This window comes from Phytophthora sojae, assembly GCF_000149755.1.
Source record: "Phytophthora sojae unplaced genomic scaffold PHYSOscaffold_2, whole genome shotgun sequence".
NCBI lineage: Eukaryota > Oomycota > Peronosporomycetes > Peronosporales > Peronosporaceae > Phytophthora > Phytophthora sojae.
Genome location: NW_009258116.1, coordinates 4,781,626 through 4,798,370, shown reverse-complemented (window position 1 = coordinate 4,798,370; position 16,745 = coordinate 4,781,626). Strand labels below are relative to the sequence as shown.

The window sequence follows — 16,745 nt, the reverse complement described above, 5'->3', positions numbered from 1 at the left end:
ACAATACGTGGTACACTGTACCATTTATTGCCCCAATTCACTTTATGGAGCAGGAAAACCCGGGTTTTCCAAGAGGGGAGTGCTTACGTACACAGTTTTTTTTTATGGGGGTCGAGGGGGGGTGAATGTGATATAGAGGAGGCGGGCCCAGCGACGAGCATTCCAGCGAGCCGAGCACTGTTCTCGCCAGGTGAGAGAATCTTTTTATCGCAGGAGCGCAGCGGAGCAAAGCCATTTCCCGCGGATGACATCCGTCCTGCGGGAAGGTCGCCACATTGTGGGATGATGGGCTGCCTTTACAAACTCCAAGATATCACCGAAAATAGACTGTGTACGTAAGTCCTGCCTTTCCAAGAGCGATGGATGGGTAGACAAAAATATGGGGTGGGTGGGTATGGGTTTTTACAAACCCTATTCCCTTTTATCAATTCATTTGCAATTCAAATTCAATTGAAAGCTCAGCTCATTCAACTCCAGGCACCGACCAGGCACCGATTGTCACCGATTTTAGCGGGGTGGGTGGGTTTTTAATAACCCACCCAATACCCACTGTTCGAACTGTCGGGGTGGGTGGGTGGGTAACTACGGGATATCCCAACCCACAAAAACCCAACGCATGGAGCGAAGCGCCGGGGAACGTGAGCCACCAGTGGTGGTCAATGAGCTGGACGGGGGCGAACCTTCGACGGAGCTACTGCACGATGGACCTTCGACCCACGAGTCGCTCGATGCTGGTACGGAATATTGAACCGGGAGAGCTTAGAGCGCTCATATTCCGTTCTGGTAATCGTCGTTTTGATGGGTTTGATGCACAGACTTCCTTGTGCCGGGAGATATGCAGGCGGAAACGGTGGAGGAGATGCCACTTCAGCTCGGCGAATTAGTGGCATACAGCGGAGATGTTGGGGGAGCGTGTGGCCAAGTGGACGACCTGGACACAAGCTTCTTGTCGGGCTTGTTGCCACCAGCCAGCAACGCGCTAGTGGAGCCTTTGCCCGCAAGCAACGAGTCCGAAGACTCGTCACCCGCACCAGACAGTCTCAGCAGCGACGCCGCTGATAACAGCAGCAGCAGCACCGATGAGGTAGCGGTGGGTGCTGGCATCCCGAAGAGAACGGAGACATTAGAGTCGACAGCTTTTCAGGAGATGTGGAGGGTGGTGAAGCCGATGACGAGCAAGAAGGACGACTGGTAGACCGGAAAGCAAGACGCCGAGCGCAGATTGCCAGTAGCGCCCGCCGAGTGCGCAGCAAAAAGAAGGTGGGTCATTTACTACATTTATTGTCGACTCGAGACACTAACTGCAGGTTGTGTGTTTGAACGACTCAATATGAGATGATGTCACTCAAGACTGAGGCGACTTTACTCGAGCAGCAATTAGAAGCCCTCCGCTCGAAGCACAAGCAGATGCGGGCCAGTAACAGTGTGGCAGCGTGGGAGGAGCAAGCTATCACCCAACGTCTCAAGCGCCATCAAGCGGACCAGATAAATGAGCAGCTACAGCAGGCGCTGTTTACCCACACCAGCTACGTTACGAAACTTAGGTCGATCCTCGCCGAGTCAGCACCGCCGAGCACGGCGCTCAATATGAGGCACTTTCTTCACAAGTACACGCACTTGAGGAAAGACCCCCAACTTCGTGCGCGTGACCTGGAAGATGTCGGAACGGCCGCAAAGATAGATCGAGCGATGCAAGTTGTGCTGCGTGAGACTTCGACGATGTCAGGATCAACGTCTCCCGATATCTTGTTCCAAGAGCTCAACCTCGGTGCTGAGGGCCTCGGCAAGACGAGCACGGCGGTGTATGCGTTCAACACGAGGAATGCAAGCAACGCGTTCGAGGTGGCATGCAAAGCTATCCTGAGCACGTGCGGAGTTTGGCCCGATCACACCCGCGTGGAAACCTCCACCAAGTTTGTCGACGTGCCCCGCACTGAGTTCAACGTTATGTGCAGCATGACAAAGCATCGCTACGTGCACAACTCCACGAAGGAGCAGGCTTGCATCGAGACAAGGGACCTCTACTACTCACGCATGGTCGGCTCGTGCGGCGTGCTGGTGTGGGACTATGTGGATTCGGACGACCTGTACCCGTTGAAGGGCAGCACGTTTATCAAGCGCAACACCGTCGGAGCGTAAGTGTGTGATGTCACGGAGCTGGAAGTCCAAGTCTGAGTGCTGATAACTTTGTGTATGCTGCTAACACAGATGGGTGAAACGCCCCGAAACTTGCCCGGACGGCGTGGAGCGAATGGTCTGCAGGAGTATCTGCACCGAAATGAAAGTCCTCGGGAACGTCCTCAGGCCAGCATTGGACGGGGCCGAAGCGGCACGGATCGAGGACATTATGATTTTCATGGAACTGAAGGGGAGGGCAGCCGACTGGAACGACGAGTTGACAGCTAACTTTTGAGTGATACTCAAAAATTAGCTGTCGTGACTATATCGTTGATTACTCAATCAAATTTTGGTACACTGTACCTTTTCCACATGTCACTTTTCAATTGGAGCTCTCCACCAGCATGGGACCAGGAGGGCGTCGGCGCCGCGCTACTTGAGCCGCCATCGACGGCTGACAAGCAGGACAGGAATGAGCTCTCGACAGGTCTGCCAAGCTCCGGGTCTTTAAGCTTTGCGGCGCTTGATGGCGGTGCGTCGGAATCTGAATGATAGCGACGTTTTGTTTATTCAAAGGTTGGCGCTAATTCTCTGAATTACTGTAATTGCGCAGACTTCCTGGTGCCAGGGGATATGGAGCTACAGGCCGGACCACTGGAGGAGGCGCCGCTGCAGCTGAACGCCTGTGGACTGGTGACACACGGTGGAGAGAGCGGCGCGTGCGGCCAAGTGGAGGAGGACCTGGACGTGAACTTCTTCTCGGACTTGTTGCAGCCGGAGAGCAGCGCCAGAGTGGAGATTCTGTCCGACTCGGGGGACTCGTCACCGACGGCGGACAGTATCAGCAGCGACGCAGCCGACAGCAGTAGCAGCCCGGAGGGGATAGCAACGAGTGGAAGTGGACCTCGGAGACAGAAGAGAGCGAAGACGTCCGAATCGCCGGCCTCCTCCTCCTCCTCGTCAGCTTCCCCAGAAGCAGTGGAAGCAGAGCCAGACCCTGAGCAGGAAGGGCAACTGGTAGACCGCAAGGCCAGACGCCGAGCACAAGTAGCCAGCAGTGCACGTCGACTGCGGTGCAAAAAGAAGGTGAGTCAACTGTGTTGCTGGTGTTATCGAAGCAGGACTAACAGTAGCCTCGGCACTCGTTGGTTTGGTTGTTTCCACCTGTTCAGCATGAGATGGCAACACTGAAGACTGAGGCGATTTCCCTTGAGCAGCAGTTGGAAACACTGCGCTCGAAGCATAAGCAGATGCGTGCGAGTAGCGCGGTGGCGTGTTGGGAAGAGAAGGCGATTGCACAGCGCCACAAGCGGCGACACGCTGAAAAGGTGAACGAACAGCTACGCCAGGCGCTATTCATGCAGAGCGGCTTCGTGCGCAACCTCAGGTCGATGTTCTCTGAGGCGATGCCGTGCAGCATTGAACTGAATATGCTGAGCTTCGTCGGGGGCAAATCAACGGCCTTCATCGAGGAGTTCACGAGCGTATAGTTGGGCCACACCGCTCCGCAATGCATGATCGCCCTGCACGCGGCCTTGAAGGTCTTGCATGCGTTCCGTGTCTCCATCGCGTAGACCGCAACCGTGGTCATACCGAATCCGTCGCGTCCTAGATCAATCTGCTGGCAGGTGATGTGGGGCGTTGTCCATGGGTTGATGCCTCCGGTCTCCTGCAAAATGATCTGCTTGGCCATGTCCAGCTTCGCTTCAGTGCAGACTCGCTCCAAATTGCTCACGCGAGTGAGAGGGTCGTTCAGCAAACGCGTGGGCGTGTGCAGAAAGTTGCGCATTGGAGCGAGAACTTCGGCATTTTCCTGTGGGATTATGTGGACACCGACGACATGAACCCGCTGCAGAAGGATACGAAGGCCATGCGTGCTACCATTGGAGCGTAAGTGTCCTCGTGTTTGTTTTCTTCTTGATTAAACTGCTAATGCTTTGCTTGCACTTTCAGTGTGCGGGTGCGACCGGAGGTCTGCATGGACGGCGTGGAGCGCATTGTGTGCCGCAACATAAGACGCACCTGCTGGACTTGTCGGCGCTTACTCCGACTCTGGAACAGTACTCAAGAGGGAGGCAGCTATGCGCACAGCTCGGTAGCGTTTTTATCAGTTCAGGGGCAGTTCACTTCAGGTTCAGGTCATGCACAAAAACTTAGCCACATATGATTGCTATAACACGACTATCAAAAGATAATCGCGAACACGAGGCACGCACATGATTATCGTGGGCTCTTGCTGTTGATACGTGATCGCATGGTTTCAAAGATACAAGTAACTTCACTACACTTGCAGGTTGGCTCTAAGACGAGTGATACGACACAGCTCCACTATTGGCTGTCATAGTCGAGCAACAGCACCATCAACACGGTGTATGCCCTGCATCGCGTCGCTCATGTAGAGACTCAGTAACGCGTTCGTTAACGGCAATTAGCACCCAGAATCAGCATGGTAAGTCCAGTACAACGCTTGAGTACAGGCTCAGCCGATTTGTCTGCAATAACCGCATCGACACGGTACAAATACCGTGTACTTCAGTCAGCCCTACGATCAGCTGCGAACACCTGCAACTGCACCAACACGGTACACACGACGTGTTCGCTCTGTATACCGTTTGAGTACAGGCTCAATGAATCGGTCAACTCGTAAAGCCACCACAAGTATTTAAGTAATGCACATGCTACGTGGGTCGCAGCACTCAGCCGAGCAGACAACACGGGCTCGCTCAGGGGTCAAGTTAAAGCAATCCGGTACGTCAACACGTCACAGAAGTGGCACGCTGTCAAGCGCGACTTTTGAGCAACAACCATCAACAACACTGCCGCCATGAAGTCGCCGTACGATGCACGATACTTGAGCGCAAGCTAGCGTGTTGCTGCTAACAACAACTGTGAGGCAGTCGTACAGGCTGAGAGCCTACGCCAGGGCAAAATCTTTGTACATACACTGTGTGCAGGCGAATACGATCACCCTCCGCCCAATGCCAGGCTCAGCGCGTCGTAGCCATACCAGCTCAACACGCTGAATCACCTTTTTACAGCGCTCAGCATCGGCACCATGGTCGATATGCGCGGCACAGTCATCCAAAAGCCGGCTATATACGCGCTATCCCCCCAAGCTGCGGGTCAAGGGAGCACTGCATTGGCATTTGCAGCTTCCATAAAGCTATAGAAGAAGTAAGGTAAGCCGTATGCAGCTACCGAGGGAAACGCCATTAGTGGCGATGATAACACCTTCTTAATGTAGAGTGTGAGCAGGAGTGCAAATGAAACCATACGCGGGCTTCGTGTCCAAGTGCAAACTATCAGCGCCACGGACGCTAATAATGCCTGGACAGAGAGAGAACTCGTTTTGACAAATAATTTATAATGGAATGTGTAGCAGCAGCGTACATACGCACCCCGCAGAACATTTTCTTGCGACCCGCCCACCAGATCCCGGGGCTACATGTAGTCTTTCGCAACCCTGCTCATTTTCAAGCCACAACTTATGACTTTAAATGAACAATTGGTTGCCCTCTGTGATACTTAAGTACATGTTTGTACCTCATTGAAGGACTGCATAATTACACCGTGTAATTACACCGTGTCAGGTGTGATTGATTACCTTGATGCATTTTTCCAGGCGGGGAAACCATCCGAAGATTTGAGCATGTGTTGTTAACATGACCTAGGCTGAACTGAACTGCCGATGAACTGTTTTGCGCTCTTCCCACACTCTGCGGGTCACTGGTGTACGAGAGCATCAGAAGTGAGTCCGCAACGCCCTAATTCGAACGTGGTGCAGCGTCAGCGCTACCGTAGCGTGAAGCTGTAATGAGCACCTACATGTTGTATTTCCCCCTTGAGCCTCTTTCACGATAACGAAATTTGATCATGCTCCATCGTTCACCTTGTCAGCACCGTTCTCTTCCAACTACACTTTGCCAATCCAAGTTGGCAGGCAAAGCCGCGAGTCCCGTAAATACGAAAAATATTTTTTTCAAAAATTTATTTTCGAGGATTAGTACAGACCAATGTGGATTTAGTCCACAGCAAACATCTAAGTTCCATACTCCATGGGCTCGCTACGAATAGCAGCGGCGACAGACCTTGCGTCCGCTTACAGTACAGGTTGTAGTTGGTCTCGTCATAATACACGATAAAAGCACCGTTCCGCTCATGCTTCAGCAACGCTTCACCAAACACCCTCCTCTTCTCGATATTTACAGCATTATTGCAGGTTTCGGGCTCTACGCGAACCTATCACAGGGAACAATACTTAGTACAGTACGTAGATGGTAAAAGTGATAGCATAATAACTTGATGGCGTACCTGCTCAACAGTGTAAAGCTTATCGCAAAGCTTCTTACTGATCAACGAAGTGCTGATGTGCACCCTGAAGTCGAACGCAAGCATTTCCTGCATCTGCACGAGTATGTACTGGCAGTTGTCTTCCAGGTAGCCCACGAGAGCTTCCTCCATTTCTGGAGTACACTTCGTGCACGCCGCCCGCGCGCCGCCTCTCTTCTTGACATCAGCGGCTTGGCGCTGGACGATGTTGCGGGCAGTAGTGGGAGGGATGCCGTTGCAGTCGGCAACCAGCACCCAGTCACGCCCTTCTCGGTGTGCATCGAGCACACGCGTGCGGGCCGCAAGCCCATGCTTCGGCTCTTGGGGCATGTTGCCGGCGGAGACAGTCTGTTACTGACCAGTGATTTGAGTTTGCTCTGCACTAAATCCACATTGCTCTAAATACTAATTTCAGAAACTATTTTCCGATTTTTGGATGTTACTAAAGTTACTTCACACCGTTTTGCTTTACACTGCTGCCAACTTGGATTGGCAAAGGTGTAGTAATTTCGCAGTTCATTGAAGAACTGGTTGCCCTTCGGTTGAATTATTCAATTTTAGGCGGCATTGATCAACATATAAGCAACGCGTGTAAGACTTGTACAATTCACACGGGCTTGCTATCGCGCACCATGTTCGTGGGTAAATGAGCGACTTCTAGCGAGATAAGCAAGCGAACAAGTCACAGCAAGGACACTGAGGAAAGGCAGGGCACGGAAAAATCATACATAAGGCCTATTATTTTTTTAAACACACAAGCTTTGCAGCGCTTCGTTACGACCACGATTGATCACTAACCAAAGCGCTGCTTGGATACTCACACGGGTCCGTCTGTCTACTGTCGATTACACCACGATTTCGGCTTTGGGGATGCGATTCGGGTGGGTTTTGATCAGCAAGTTCCATGCCGAGTTTTCGACAATGTCTGCGTTGCGGCAGAACACCGTCAAGAACGCTTCGTTCACTTTTCCTCGCGGATGCGTCATGACTCCGACGGGCGGTGTGCTGTGCGTGATGGACCGGAATTTGGTGCGTACGCCTTGGTCCGGCAGTCGCTCGGATTCCAAAATCATGCTGTGACACAAAAGTTAAGTTTATGTGAGTGACTGGTTACAGCAAGGTGAGGTTAAAAATCACAAGAGCAAACGTACCAGCCAACTTCGTCGTTGCGTAGCGTCGTCTCGGGGTCTTCATCTGCTGCTGGGGGGTACAGATCGTCATCCGTGATGGTTTCCCACGTGATCATGACGTAATCGTCCCGAACATGTCGACGAACCAAGAAGTACGAGTGGAAATACACCATGCGACCCTTGTGGTCGCGCAGCACGGGCACGATGGTGCGTCCATAGCGCGTGTTGGCGTCCAGCTCCATGAGTCGCTCGCACGTCACGTGGCGGCGGAATCGCTCGGGCACATCGAACACAAAGTTCGAGAACGAGTTCCAGCAGGCCTCGCCCACCTCGTGGTGGGTGAACCCGGAGACGAGACGACCCCGCACTTGCTTGATCTCGAGATCGGGTCCATTCGAGTTCAACTTGATATCCGTCAAAGGATAGGACGTCCCGGGGCCGAACTCACTGCGAATGTACTGCTCTCCGATCACCATGCGCTTGTCCGCGATGCGAGTGAGCATGGTGGATCGCTCGAGTGTGTCGACAGGCAGGCGGTGGTACCAGTGCTGGATGTGCGGCTTCTGCGGAGGCATGTTGATGAGTCCAATGCTGCGGTCGGTGAGCACGCCTTCGTCGTCGTCCACTTTCTTGCGCTTGCGGTGCTGCGTGATCACGTCCTGCTCGCGCTTGATGCTCGTCGGGGAGCTGGATCCTTGGTGGTGGGTCATGATGGCCATCTGCTCCTGCAGCATCTGCACCTGCTCGCGGAGCCTGGCGAGCTCCTCCTTCTGGCGGTTGCGGTGCTTCCTGGCGGACTTGGCCACCTGCGCGCGCCTCCGCAGCTTCTTCTCCTCCTCGGTGAGGCTCTTGACGGGGGCGTTCAGGATCTCCTCCGAGTCCTTCAAGCTCGAGCACGCGCCGTCGCCGTTGACGCTCGACGGGGGCGAGCACGCGGGTGAGTCCGACCTCGTGGAGCTGGGCGCCGACGCCACGCGCGGACGCGGACGCTGGCGCGCGCCCGCCCTCGAGTTCTTCCTTGGCGAGGCGCCGAAGAAGGCCTTGGGCTGCTTGAGGTCGCGGAGGGCGGACGGGGACAGCAGCGCGCTGTCCTGCGGCTGCGGCAGGTTCAGCGGCTGGTGCAGCAGGCCGTCGTCGAAGGCCTTGAGCTGCAGCTGCAGCTGGTGCTGCTGCTGTGGGGCAGGGCTGTCGCTCTGGTGCGCGGGCAGCGCCTGCACCGTGGCGGCGAAGTCCAGGTCGGCGATGGAGGCCGGGTACGCGCTCATGAAGAACTCGTGCTCGGGCGAGCCCACGCTCTCCCCGTCCAGGAACGGGTACAGCTCGTCGTCCAGCGGCGCGGGGTGGAACGCGTGCGCGAGCGGCGTCTCCATGGTCGGGGCGGAGTGGCAAGTTAGTGTGTAGCTGCAGCGGCGGCAGGGGATCTGAGCTGCGGCTGGACTCTTTTGCTGTGAACCCCAGCGTCACGGCCGTCGCAGCGAGGAGGGACCCAATTGGGCTTAGTTTGGGTAGGTCAAGATAAGTTGTTTCGGGGTGATAGAGATGGAAAATACGATGGTTAGACAGCGTAGTAGCAGCATCTGGATATAAATTCGCTTTTTAGAGCATCGTTTATTGTAAGACTTTGTAATGCTGTTAAATCGAAAGTGCTCTTACTGAAGAGGCCCTGCAAATTTGATATTGAAGCCCAAAGTAAGAAATTCGAAGGGCCTCTCCTCAGCGATGTGCGGCAGGCGGGAACGCGACCCATTGTCCGCCTCGCTGCATGAATGCGACCCACCCAGCTCAAAAGGCATGAAACAAGGAGTCTTTCAACCGGCTGCAATGGCAAAGCTGGAGCGCCCGCTGCAGCGGAGCCCGTCCGTCGAGCCAGTCGCGCTTGGCGGGTGCGAGCAATCCTCTCCTGGCGCGCGTAAGCATCATGTTCAGACGTCAGGTCATCAAAGCCGGGCCACTGCCCCGGTGCTGTTCAAATGCCCTTGACAAGTTGAAGTTGTTCGGAGCAACCACGGCCGCGAAGGCATTTCGCTAATACATGTATGTAAATGACGCGCGGCCCATGGCCATGCACATGCACGCTGGCTCCACGCTCGCACCCTGCATGGAGGGCGCCGCTGGCTGCGGTTTTGCCCGCTTCGTGCTCGTCGCTGCCCGGCGGGCCGAACGCCGGCACGGGGAGGCGATTCCGACGGTGATTGGGCGGTGTTAAACCGGGCGATGTAATCGCTCCGATTTCATCAACGGAGACGGGCACCAATTGGCAATTGCTGGCTCCTTCAGTCAATTCTGAACCACGTGGGGCGGCCAAAAGCTCAGAAACTCCGGTCTGATGGAGGTTTGGCTGGCAAGTCGCCACTGAGTGCGAGTCTCAGATAGCGCAAGTCGAGCGTGGATGTACATGTAGTTGTGGCTGCTACGGACCAGGCAGCATCGGCAGCTTCAACGTGTTAAAGCTAGTCCTGTCAACCTCAGCTGTCATAACCTTACCTTGGGGTTGGCAATTCACGTTTAATTACCAGTTATAACGGTTACATTCAGTTAAAAAGAATTTTCACACGTAATTCACAGCTGATGTTCACTGTGAATATTGAAGTTGCGCAATACAGAGGGGAGGTATTGAAGTTTGGCGGTCTTCCCCGCTCCCCCTTCGGAATCTAGAGGCTTCACACTTAGATCCCCCCAGAGCCTGCTCCGGCCCTTGCTTGGCCGAACTGGTGCCTTTGCCGACGCGCGTAGGACCTACGACGCGCGACCTGCACTCGTCGTTGGCAGCGAGCTCCTCGACGCAACTGGCAGTGCCCCTCAACGACTGCAACTACCTTGTGAACTTGCTGCTGCTGGTGTGCAAGGCGCGACCTTCTCGGCGCCTGAACGACTGACCGTCTGTCCTCGACTCTGACGTGTCCAACCTCCAGACTCCGTTACCGTAGACCCTCGTGCGCACTGCTCCAAAGCCGTGGTGTGTCCCGCAAACACCTGTGAACATCAGCAAGGAGGGCGCAATGGCTCCGCCGAAACACAAAATTTATGCTTTGTTTCGTGCGCACGCACCCAGAATTAAGGGTGTAAAACCCCATCCTGATGCCATGTGCTTGGGTTGCGAAATGGTGGTGGCGAACGCGCAGCCGTCGCGAAACTGGTGCAGCATACGATCAAGTGCGACAAGATCGGCGAGGAGACGAAGGAACGGTGGCGGCGCCACGAAGCGGACCTCCGACACAAGCAAGCGGCGAAGCTGACAACCCCTTCGAAGCCTCAGGGCCCAAGAACGCCAACATTGACGAAGCGACTTTTTGGTACGAATTCACCACGGAGTCGCCCGCGCAAGACCCCGCGGCCATCACCATCGTCACAACCCACACCAAAGAAGTCGGCCCAAGAAATCAAAGAAGAGAATTATTTGCGGGTTGCAATTGGGCTTGTTTCGACTGGGATCCCTTTTCGTGTTGTGGAGGAGCCTCTTTTCCAAGCTATGTTTGACTATGAATTGCCTTCTCGACGTCAAATTTCGGGGCGTTTGCTGGACGTCCTTTACGACCGCGAGAAGACTCAGTTGATTTTGAGAATAACGGAGAGTGGCGTGACGAACTTGGCCTCATTACGGATGGGTGGTCCAACACAAATGGGGATAGCATTATCAACTTTGTTTTTGTGAACCCTCGGACCCCACCTTTATTTTGGAAGTCGATCAACTCAAAAGCTGAAGCTCATACGGCAGAGTATATCGCTGGTACAATTTGGTCAACCATTTTGGAGTTCGAGTCTGTAATTGGTTCAGGCAAAGTCACTTCAGTAGTGACGGACAACGCTGCCAACATGAAGAAGGCGTGGCGACTCGTAAGAAAACAGCGCGTCGGACTTGTATGTACGGGCTGTACTGCGCACGGCATGAATCTTCTGATGAAAGATATTTTCAATCTGGATTTTTTCAAGGATGTGCTTGACCGTGCAAAACAACTGGTTCGGTTTTTCAAGGATCATCGGGGCTTGTGGTCAAGATTTCGCGATCTGCAAAAAGCGCTTCGAAAGAAAGGGGAAAAACGGCGGCGCCTCTCGCTACCAGTGCCAACGCGGTGGTATACACATGAAAAATGCGTCGCGAACGTCTTTCACAACAAAGACATCATTGCAGCTATTTTCTCGGACATGGCGCTGCTTAGGAACTACAAGGGAGCATCACTAGACGAGGCACTCGTTATTTTTCGCGATGACGATTTTTGGCAAAAAACTGCCGTTGTGTTGAAGCTCATCCAGCCAGTCAACAAGTGCCTCGCTGCGTTTGAGCGCGACGCCTGCAGCTTGTCGTTGGTGTATCACCAGTTTAGTTGGCTATGCAAACATCCAGTCTACACCGAGCCCCTTGATGATTGTAGCGTGTTGCTACAAGCGGAGGTGCTCGGGCTGATAAATGCCCGACGAGGAAAAATATGCACGCCGACGGTGAAAATTGCATACCTGCTTGACCAGACCAAGACCATGTACGATCCGAACGATCTGGAGGTCAAGGCACTGATTAACGATGCCGCGCAACTTGCCCAGGACTTGCAATTGGTACCGACAGAGTTGGCGGAGAAATTTCACAAGCAGCTGCAAGACTTTGTCCTCATGAAGTCTGCGTGGACAGTTAAATCGCGTGAAGATAACAACGCCTACAGCCCGATCGCATGGTGGTCGCTAGAAACCTCGAACACCTACGCGTTGGTGCAGGAGTTCGCAAAGTTGCTGTTGTATATCCCAACGTCGTCGGCGTCAGCAAAACAAATCGACCAGGCGCAAATACCGTGGTCCACACTAATTACACTTCTAACTGTACCGTGAAAATAGCAACGTTTCTAAAACATTATGATGCAGTAATAGGAACGTTATATTATACATACTTAAGTATGTAAAAATGTTACATTTACGGAGTTGCCCGAGTAACAAAAACTAAATATCTAACGAGCTGGGTCATCACAATTCTATTCATGATCAAACTGCTAAATATTCTTATGAAGTTAAAAAGATCAATGTTAGGGCTAAAAAGAGTAATAATAATGCTTTTGTGAAATCGGGTTATTACCCGCGGAATTTGTGGACAAACACTAATTACAGTCTTGCTTAACTTAGTTTTTTAGATTTTCTATATCCGCAATATTTGCAAACAAACACTAATTACAAGTTTTGATTTGCTTAGATTATTAGCTTTTCTAAACAGCAAGAATGGCGGTTTTTTCTTTGTTGCCGATACACCAAAGCACACCTTCTACGAGCCCTTGGGAGAGCCGGGCTCCTGGGCTCTTGGGTGAACCCAAAAAGTCGCGAGCTCGGGCTCCTGGGCTCTTGAGTTCAATAGGTTAAGTGAAAGAGCCCTCCAGAACTGTAGCCCTCGTTAAGGGCTCCCCCCTCACCTGTGTTAAATATCTCGCTGATGATTGGCCGTCATTGAAGTATCTCCAGGTTCTAACCTGAAAAGGCATAGGAAAGAGGGCTTCTCCTTGAGGGGAAGGAAGGACGATCGGCGACGCTGGGGTGGCCTCGGAGCGGCTGTACACATATGAGCGGCACGAGATCTTCTAGTGTGGTGATCTTTGAGCTCGATCTTCTAGCGTGGCGCATCGATCACGCGAAGTTGCTCGCCTTAAGTCTAGGTAAATTTGGCCAATCCGATATTACTAGGAGGAGCCCGTCATAGATTTGAGGCTAAATTTGAGGAGCCCTGGAGGGGAGCCAATGGGGAGACCGAACTAGGGGTCCTTGATCTCGTAATACCATGATGGAGCCCATTTTGTGCGACTTTTGGCTCTCGTATTAGGGGGAGCCCACTTTTCAAGTTGACGGGCTCGGGCTCGTAGAAGGTGTGCACCAAAGGTCTTCGCAGCTAAAAATAATGATGAAAACTAACGCACTACTTTTGTAAATATTGTCCCTTTGTTAATTTTGAGCATGATAAATGGCGCAAGACTGCGCTAGTAAAAATATCCTGTTTAAGAGCGCAATCCTTTTAAACTTTAACGAAACTTGCGTATCTATTTATTTTAAAAATACTGTTATCGAGAATAATGTGCACTAATTGTCATTTTAAGCTATCTATTTCAACATTTACAATAACGTTGTCATGTTCCTGACGGCCCAGACAACAAGTTGGCACGGATCGGAGATGGCGGTGGGATGTACATGATCTAGGTGTGCTTTCGCTTCGTGTTTAGTGGCGGAGAGCGCTACTTAAACATCGTCAAGATTGGATCCTCTGATAACGATTTGAGTTATCATGTGGAGGACATCGTGAATTTACTCGAAGTATAGAGACTACTGCATCGTACGATACGTTCTACATTCGGAGCACCTCTCGACTGCGCAACGATGTACAAGCCTATGGCATCGCGATTGGGATTAATTCTTCGCGTTTACGATGAGAACGACAGAGAGCGAAAGGGACTCCTGAACATTGGGCCATCGCAGATCCTTCTAGTGCGAGATATCCTTATCTCTGTGGCACTGCCACAGTGTGACAGCCACATTCCCCCGCCTGGGCGGCACTTGCAGATGTGGACCGCATTGCGTGCAATGCAACTGTGCAGGGAAACATGTCCCCCGGTGCTTGAAATTGGAGAGGCCGGGAGCGTGAGCATCCCTGAGGATGGCGAAGACAGCTGGAACGACGTTGATGGTGTCGGTGACAAAGCAGCACGGGACGCCGAAGATCACCGCTCTTGGCAAGTAATTGGTGCAGCTCAACGCCGAGGAGGGAACCTTCGTGGATAACATGGCCTGCTACGTGACCTCAAGCACGGAGAAGACTTACTGCACGACCGTGATCTGCTTGACGCGCAGCACGCCGAGCGCATGCAACCGGAAGGAGCGCTACGACTGCAGCACGGTGAAGGCACCCGACGCTGGACCCCGAGAGCACGTACTCATTCAGCTGCAAGGTCGCGTCCGAAGTCGAGAACCTGCTCGTCGTGCCTACGGACGACGAGGCTACCACCGTGGACCCTGCGAAGACGGAAAGTGAGATCCAAGGCGGCGGCGCCCATGTAAGTAAAGGCACCGCGTCCGTGCTCCGACAGCTCAACAAGAACGCGGACCCGACGGTAGCTCCGAGGCAGATCCGCTGAACGCCGACGTCATGGCGCCGCTGCCGCCCACTTCAACTTTCCAGCTGCATACGAACGACCAAGTCTACTTCTTACCGCAGCGACCTGATATCATTGCCGCTCAATGTCTGGTCGACAAAGGCCGCGGGAGCATCTTGTGCTCTGCTACGTCCTGCTGACGGACTAGTACGACTTCAAGATGCTCAAGTAGCGTGCGATGGCCAACTTGAGCATCCTCAGCGTGTAGTCGCGTGCGACCAGTGCGGGAGCTGCCCGAACCAGGTTCTCCATATTACTTCATTTAGGTGTATTAAATGCAACACGCTGCCACAGTTCTCACATTGTCATTGTGTCATTTGGGTTGAATGCATTACGTACAGCGCATTCGAGGGGACATAAGAAACTCGTGGCAATGAAAAAACTATTTACCCTTCTTTAGACCTGCATTTTCGGCAATGAATACTAGATCTCGCACAAGGTTAACATCCATCTGACATCGCTTTGCAGTCACCGCGTTTCCCGCTGTAGAGAAAGCTCGTTCCGATGGCACCGACGTAGCAACACACCCAAGCCATTTCCGTGCGAGAAGAGCGAGGGACGGATAGTTATGGCCGTTGACAGACCACCACACGAGCGGGTCTTGCTTACGGGGGACAGACTTAGCCGCTTGACGACATGCGGCGCGACGTGGATAACTTCATCGACGCGTTCGGGACTGGACATGGAATGAAGGCTTTTAGGTAGCATCTGGATTATCTTATCCAAGACGAACTGAAGCTGACATGCCTTCGTAGCGGAGTCGCGGTTGGTGATTTCGATGATCGGGAACACTACGTTGAGGCATTGTGGCCAATAGCCTTCTGAGCGTGAAGAAACAGAAAGGAAGGCAGAAAAGGATGCGAAAGGTTCTGGAGGACCTCTCGCTGCAAATCGAGCTTCTTCATGGCAACCAAGAGCAGAATTTCCAAACGATGCTCGCCTTCCAGCTAGTTTTAAGGCCAGATGGATGTCGACAATTATCGGTACCGCCAAAACTATGTCGAGCTCAAACCGAGAATAGATCCCATAAACCCTTCCATCTCGAAACGTGGAGGAGAGGAGAAATTCTCAGAAGAAGCTGGTCGCGTCATTGCGAAAGAACAGCACCTACAACGTAGCACGTTTGAGCTGGTTCGGGTCGAGCACGAGAAGTTGTTTCATCAACAAATGGACTCTCATCACGGCGAGCGCTTGGAGTATCAGACAAAGGCAGAGGCTGCTGTCCAGAAGGAAATTGCTCAAACCAAGAAAGACTTCCTCGTACAGTTTCAGACGCAGGTGAAGACGGCTCACGAGCTGCAGTCGTTTTTCTTTAGCCAGCTCGACAATACTATTCCGTTTTGTACGGCGGCTGCCCGATTTACATCCACCCGGTCGCGGGACAACAACAGCTTGAACTCGAAGCTCTCAAAGCTCAATCGAAAAGAATGCTCGTGAAAGATCTCATGCACACGGCGGAGCGTGCACCGGCAACCCGCGCTGCGAAAGGTAGGCACCTCAGCAGGCTTTTGCTACCAAGTACATAGTGATCAGTTACCTATTATGTGCAGTAAAGCCAGCAAGCAAACAAGAACGAAAGAGGAGCCATGCTTTTCATTTTGTAGCAAGAACCGCTGATTTAGCCACAAAACGAGTAACGACACGAGTACAAAAATATGAAGCAAGAATTACCTCGACGCCATGGCTCCGCATATCAGGCTGACAGCTTCTTCTTGATCCGGTCGATCTGGTTCACACTGATGCCGAGCTCCTTCACAATCTCCTTGTACCGGGCGCCGTCGTTAATGCGCTTGAACACCGCGGCCTTGTCCGAGTCGGAGAGCGACACGCGCTTGGGCATTTTTGGTGGTGACAAGCCACTGAGCGCGCTTGCGTCCACAGCTGGAATCGTCTTCCGCTGTAACGCCCCCGGATGCTTGGCCTCCGCGCACGCGATTAAAATCTGGTGCTTGTTCTTCTTGATGCGGCTTACTTGCTAACTCCAAAATCCGCAGCGATCTTGTTCTGCGCCTCACGCTTGTCCAATCGCTTCAGAATCTCCGCCTTGTCGGACAGCGGG

The 16,745-nt window shown here is 52.9% G+C and overlaps 4 protein-coding genes across 4 annotated transcripts; 1 reads left to right on the top strand and 3 right to left on the bottom strand.

Moving 5' to 3' along the window:
• Positions 1 to 1,587: 1,587 nt before the first annotated feature.
• Positions 1,588 to 2,413, top strand: PHYSODRAFT_487511 (hypothetical protein; the record flags this gene model as incomplete). Its single annotated transcript, XM_009521267.1, has 2 exons — positions 1,588 to 2,135; positions 2,209 to 2,413. The coding sequence occupies 2 exons, from the start codon at positions 1,588 to 1,590 to the stop codon at positions 2,411 to 2,413; spliced, it is 753 nt and encodes a 250-aa protein (XP_009519562.1).
• A 1,107-nt stretch (positions 2,414 to 3,520) lies between these two features.
• Positions 3,521 to 3,907, bottom strand: PHYSODRAFT_438049 (hypothetical protein; the record flags this gene model as incomplete). The annotated part of the gene is made up of 1 exon (XM_009521266.1): positions 3,521 to 3,907. A coding segment is annotated over one exon (387 nt), but the record flags the coding sequence as incomplete, so codon positions are not given.
• A 3,385-nt stretch (positions 3,908 to 7,292) lies between these two features.
• On the bottom strand, positions 7,293 to 8,947 carry PHYSODRAFT_483810 (hypothetical protein; the record flags this gene model as incomplete). Its single annotated transcript, XM_009521265.1, has 2 exons — positions 7,293 to 7,521; positions 7,599 to 8,947. The coding sequence occupies 2 exons, from the start codon at positions 8,945 to 8,947 to the stop codon at positions 7,293 to 7,295; spliced, it is 1,578 nt and encodes a 525-aa protein (XP_009519560.1).
• Positions 8,948 to 15,068: 6,121 nt separating this feature from the next.
• Positions 15,069 to 15,287, bottom strand: PHYSODRAFT_482887 (hypothetical protein; the record flags this gene model as incomplete). Its single annotated transcript, XM_009521264.1, has 1 exon — positions 15,069 to 15,287. A coding segment is annotated over one exon (219 nt), but the record flags the coding sequence as incomplete, so codon positions are not given.
• Positions 15,288 to 16,745: the final 1,458 nt, after the last annotated feature.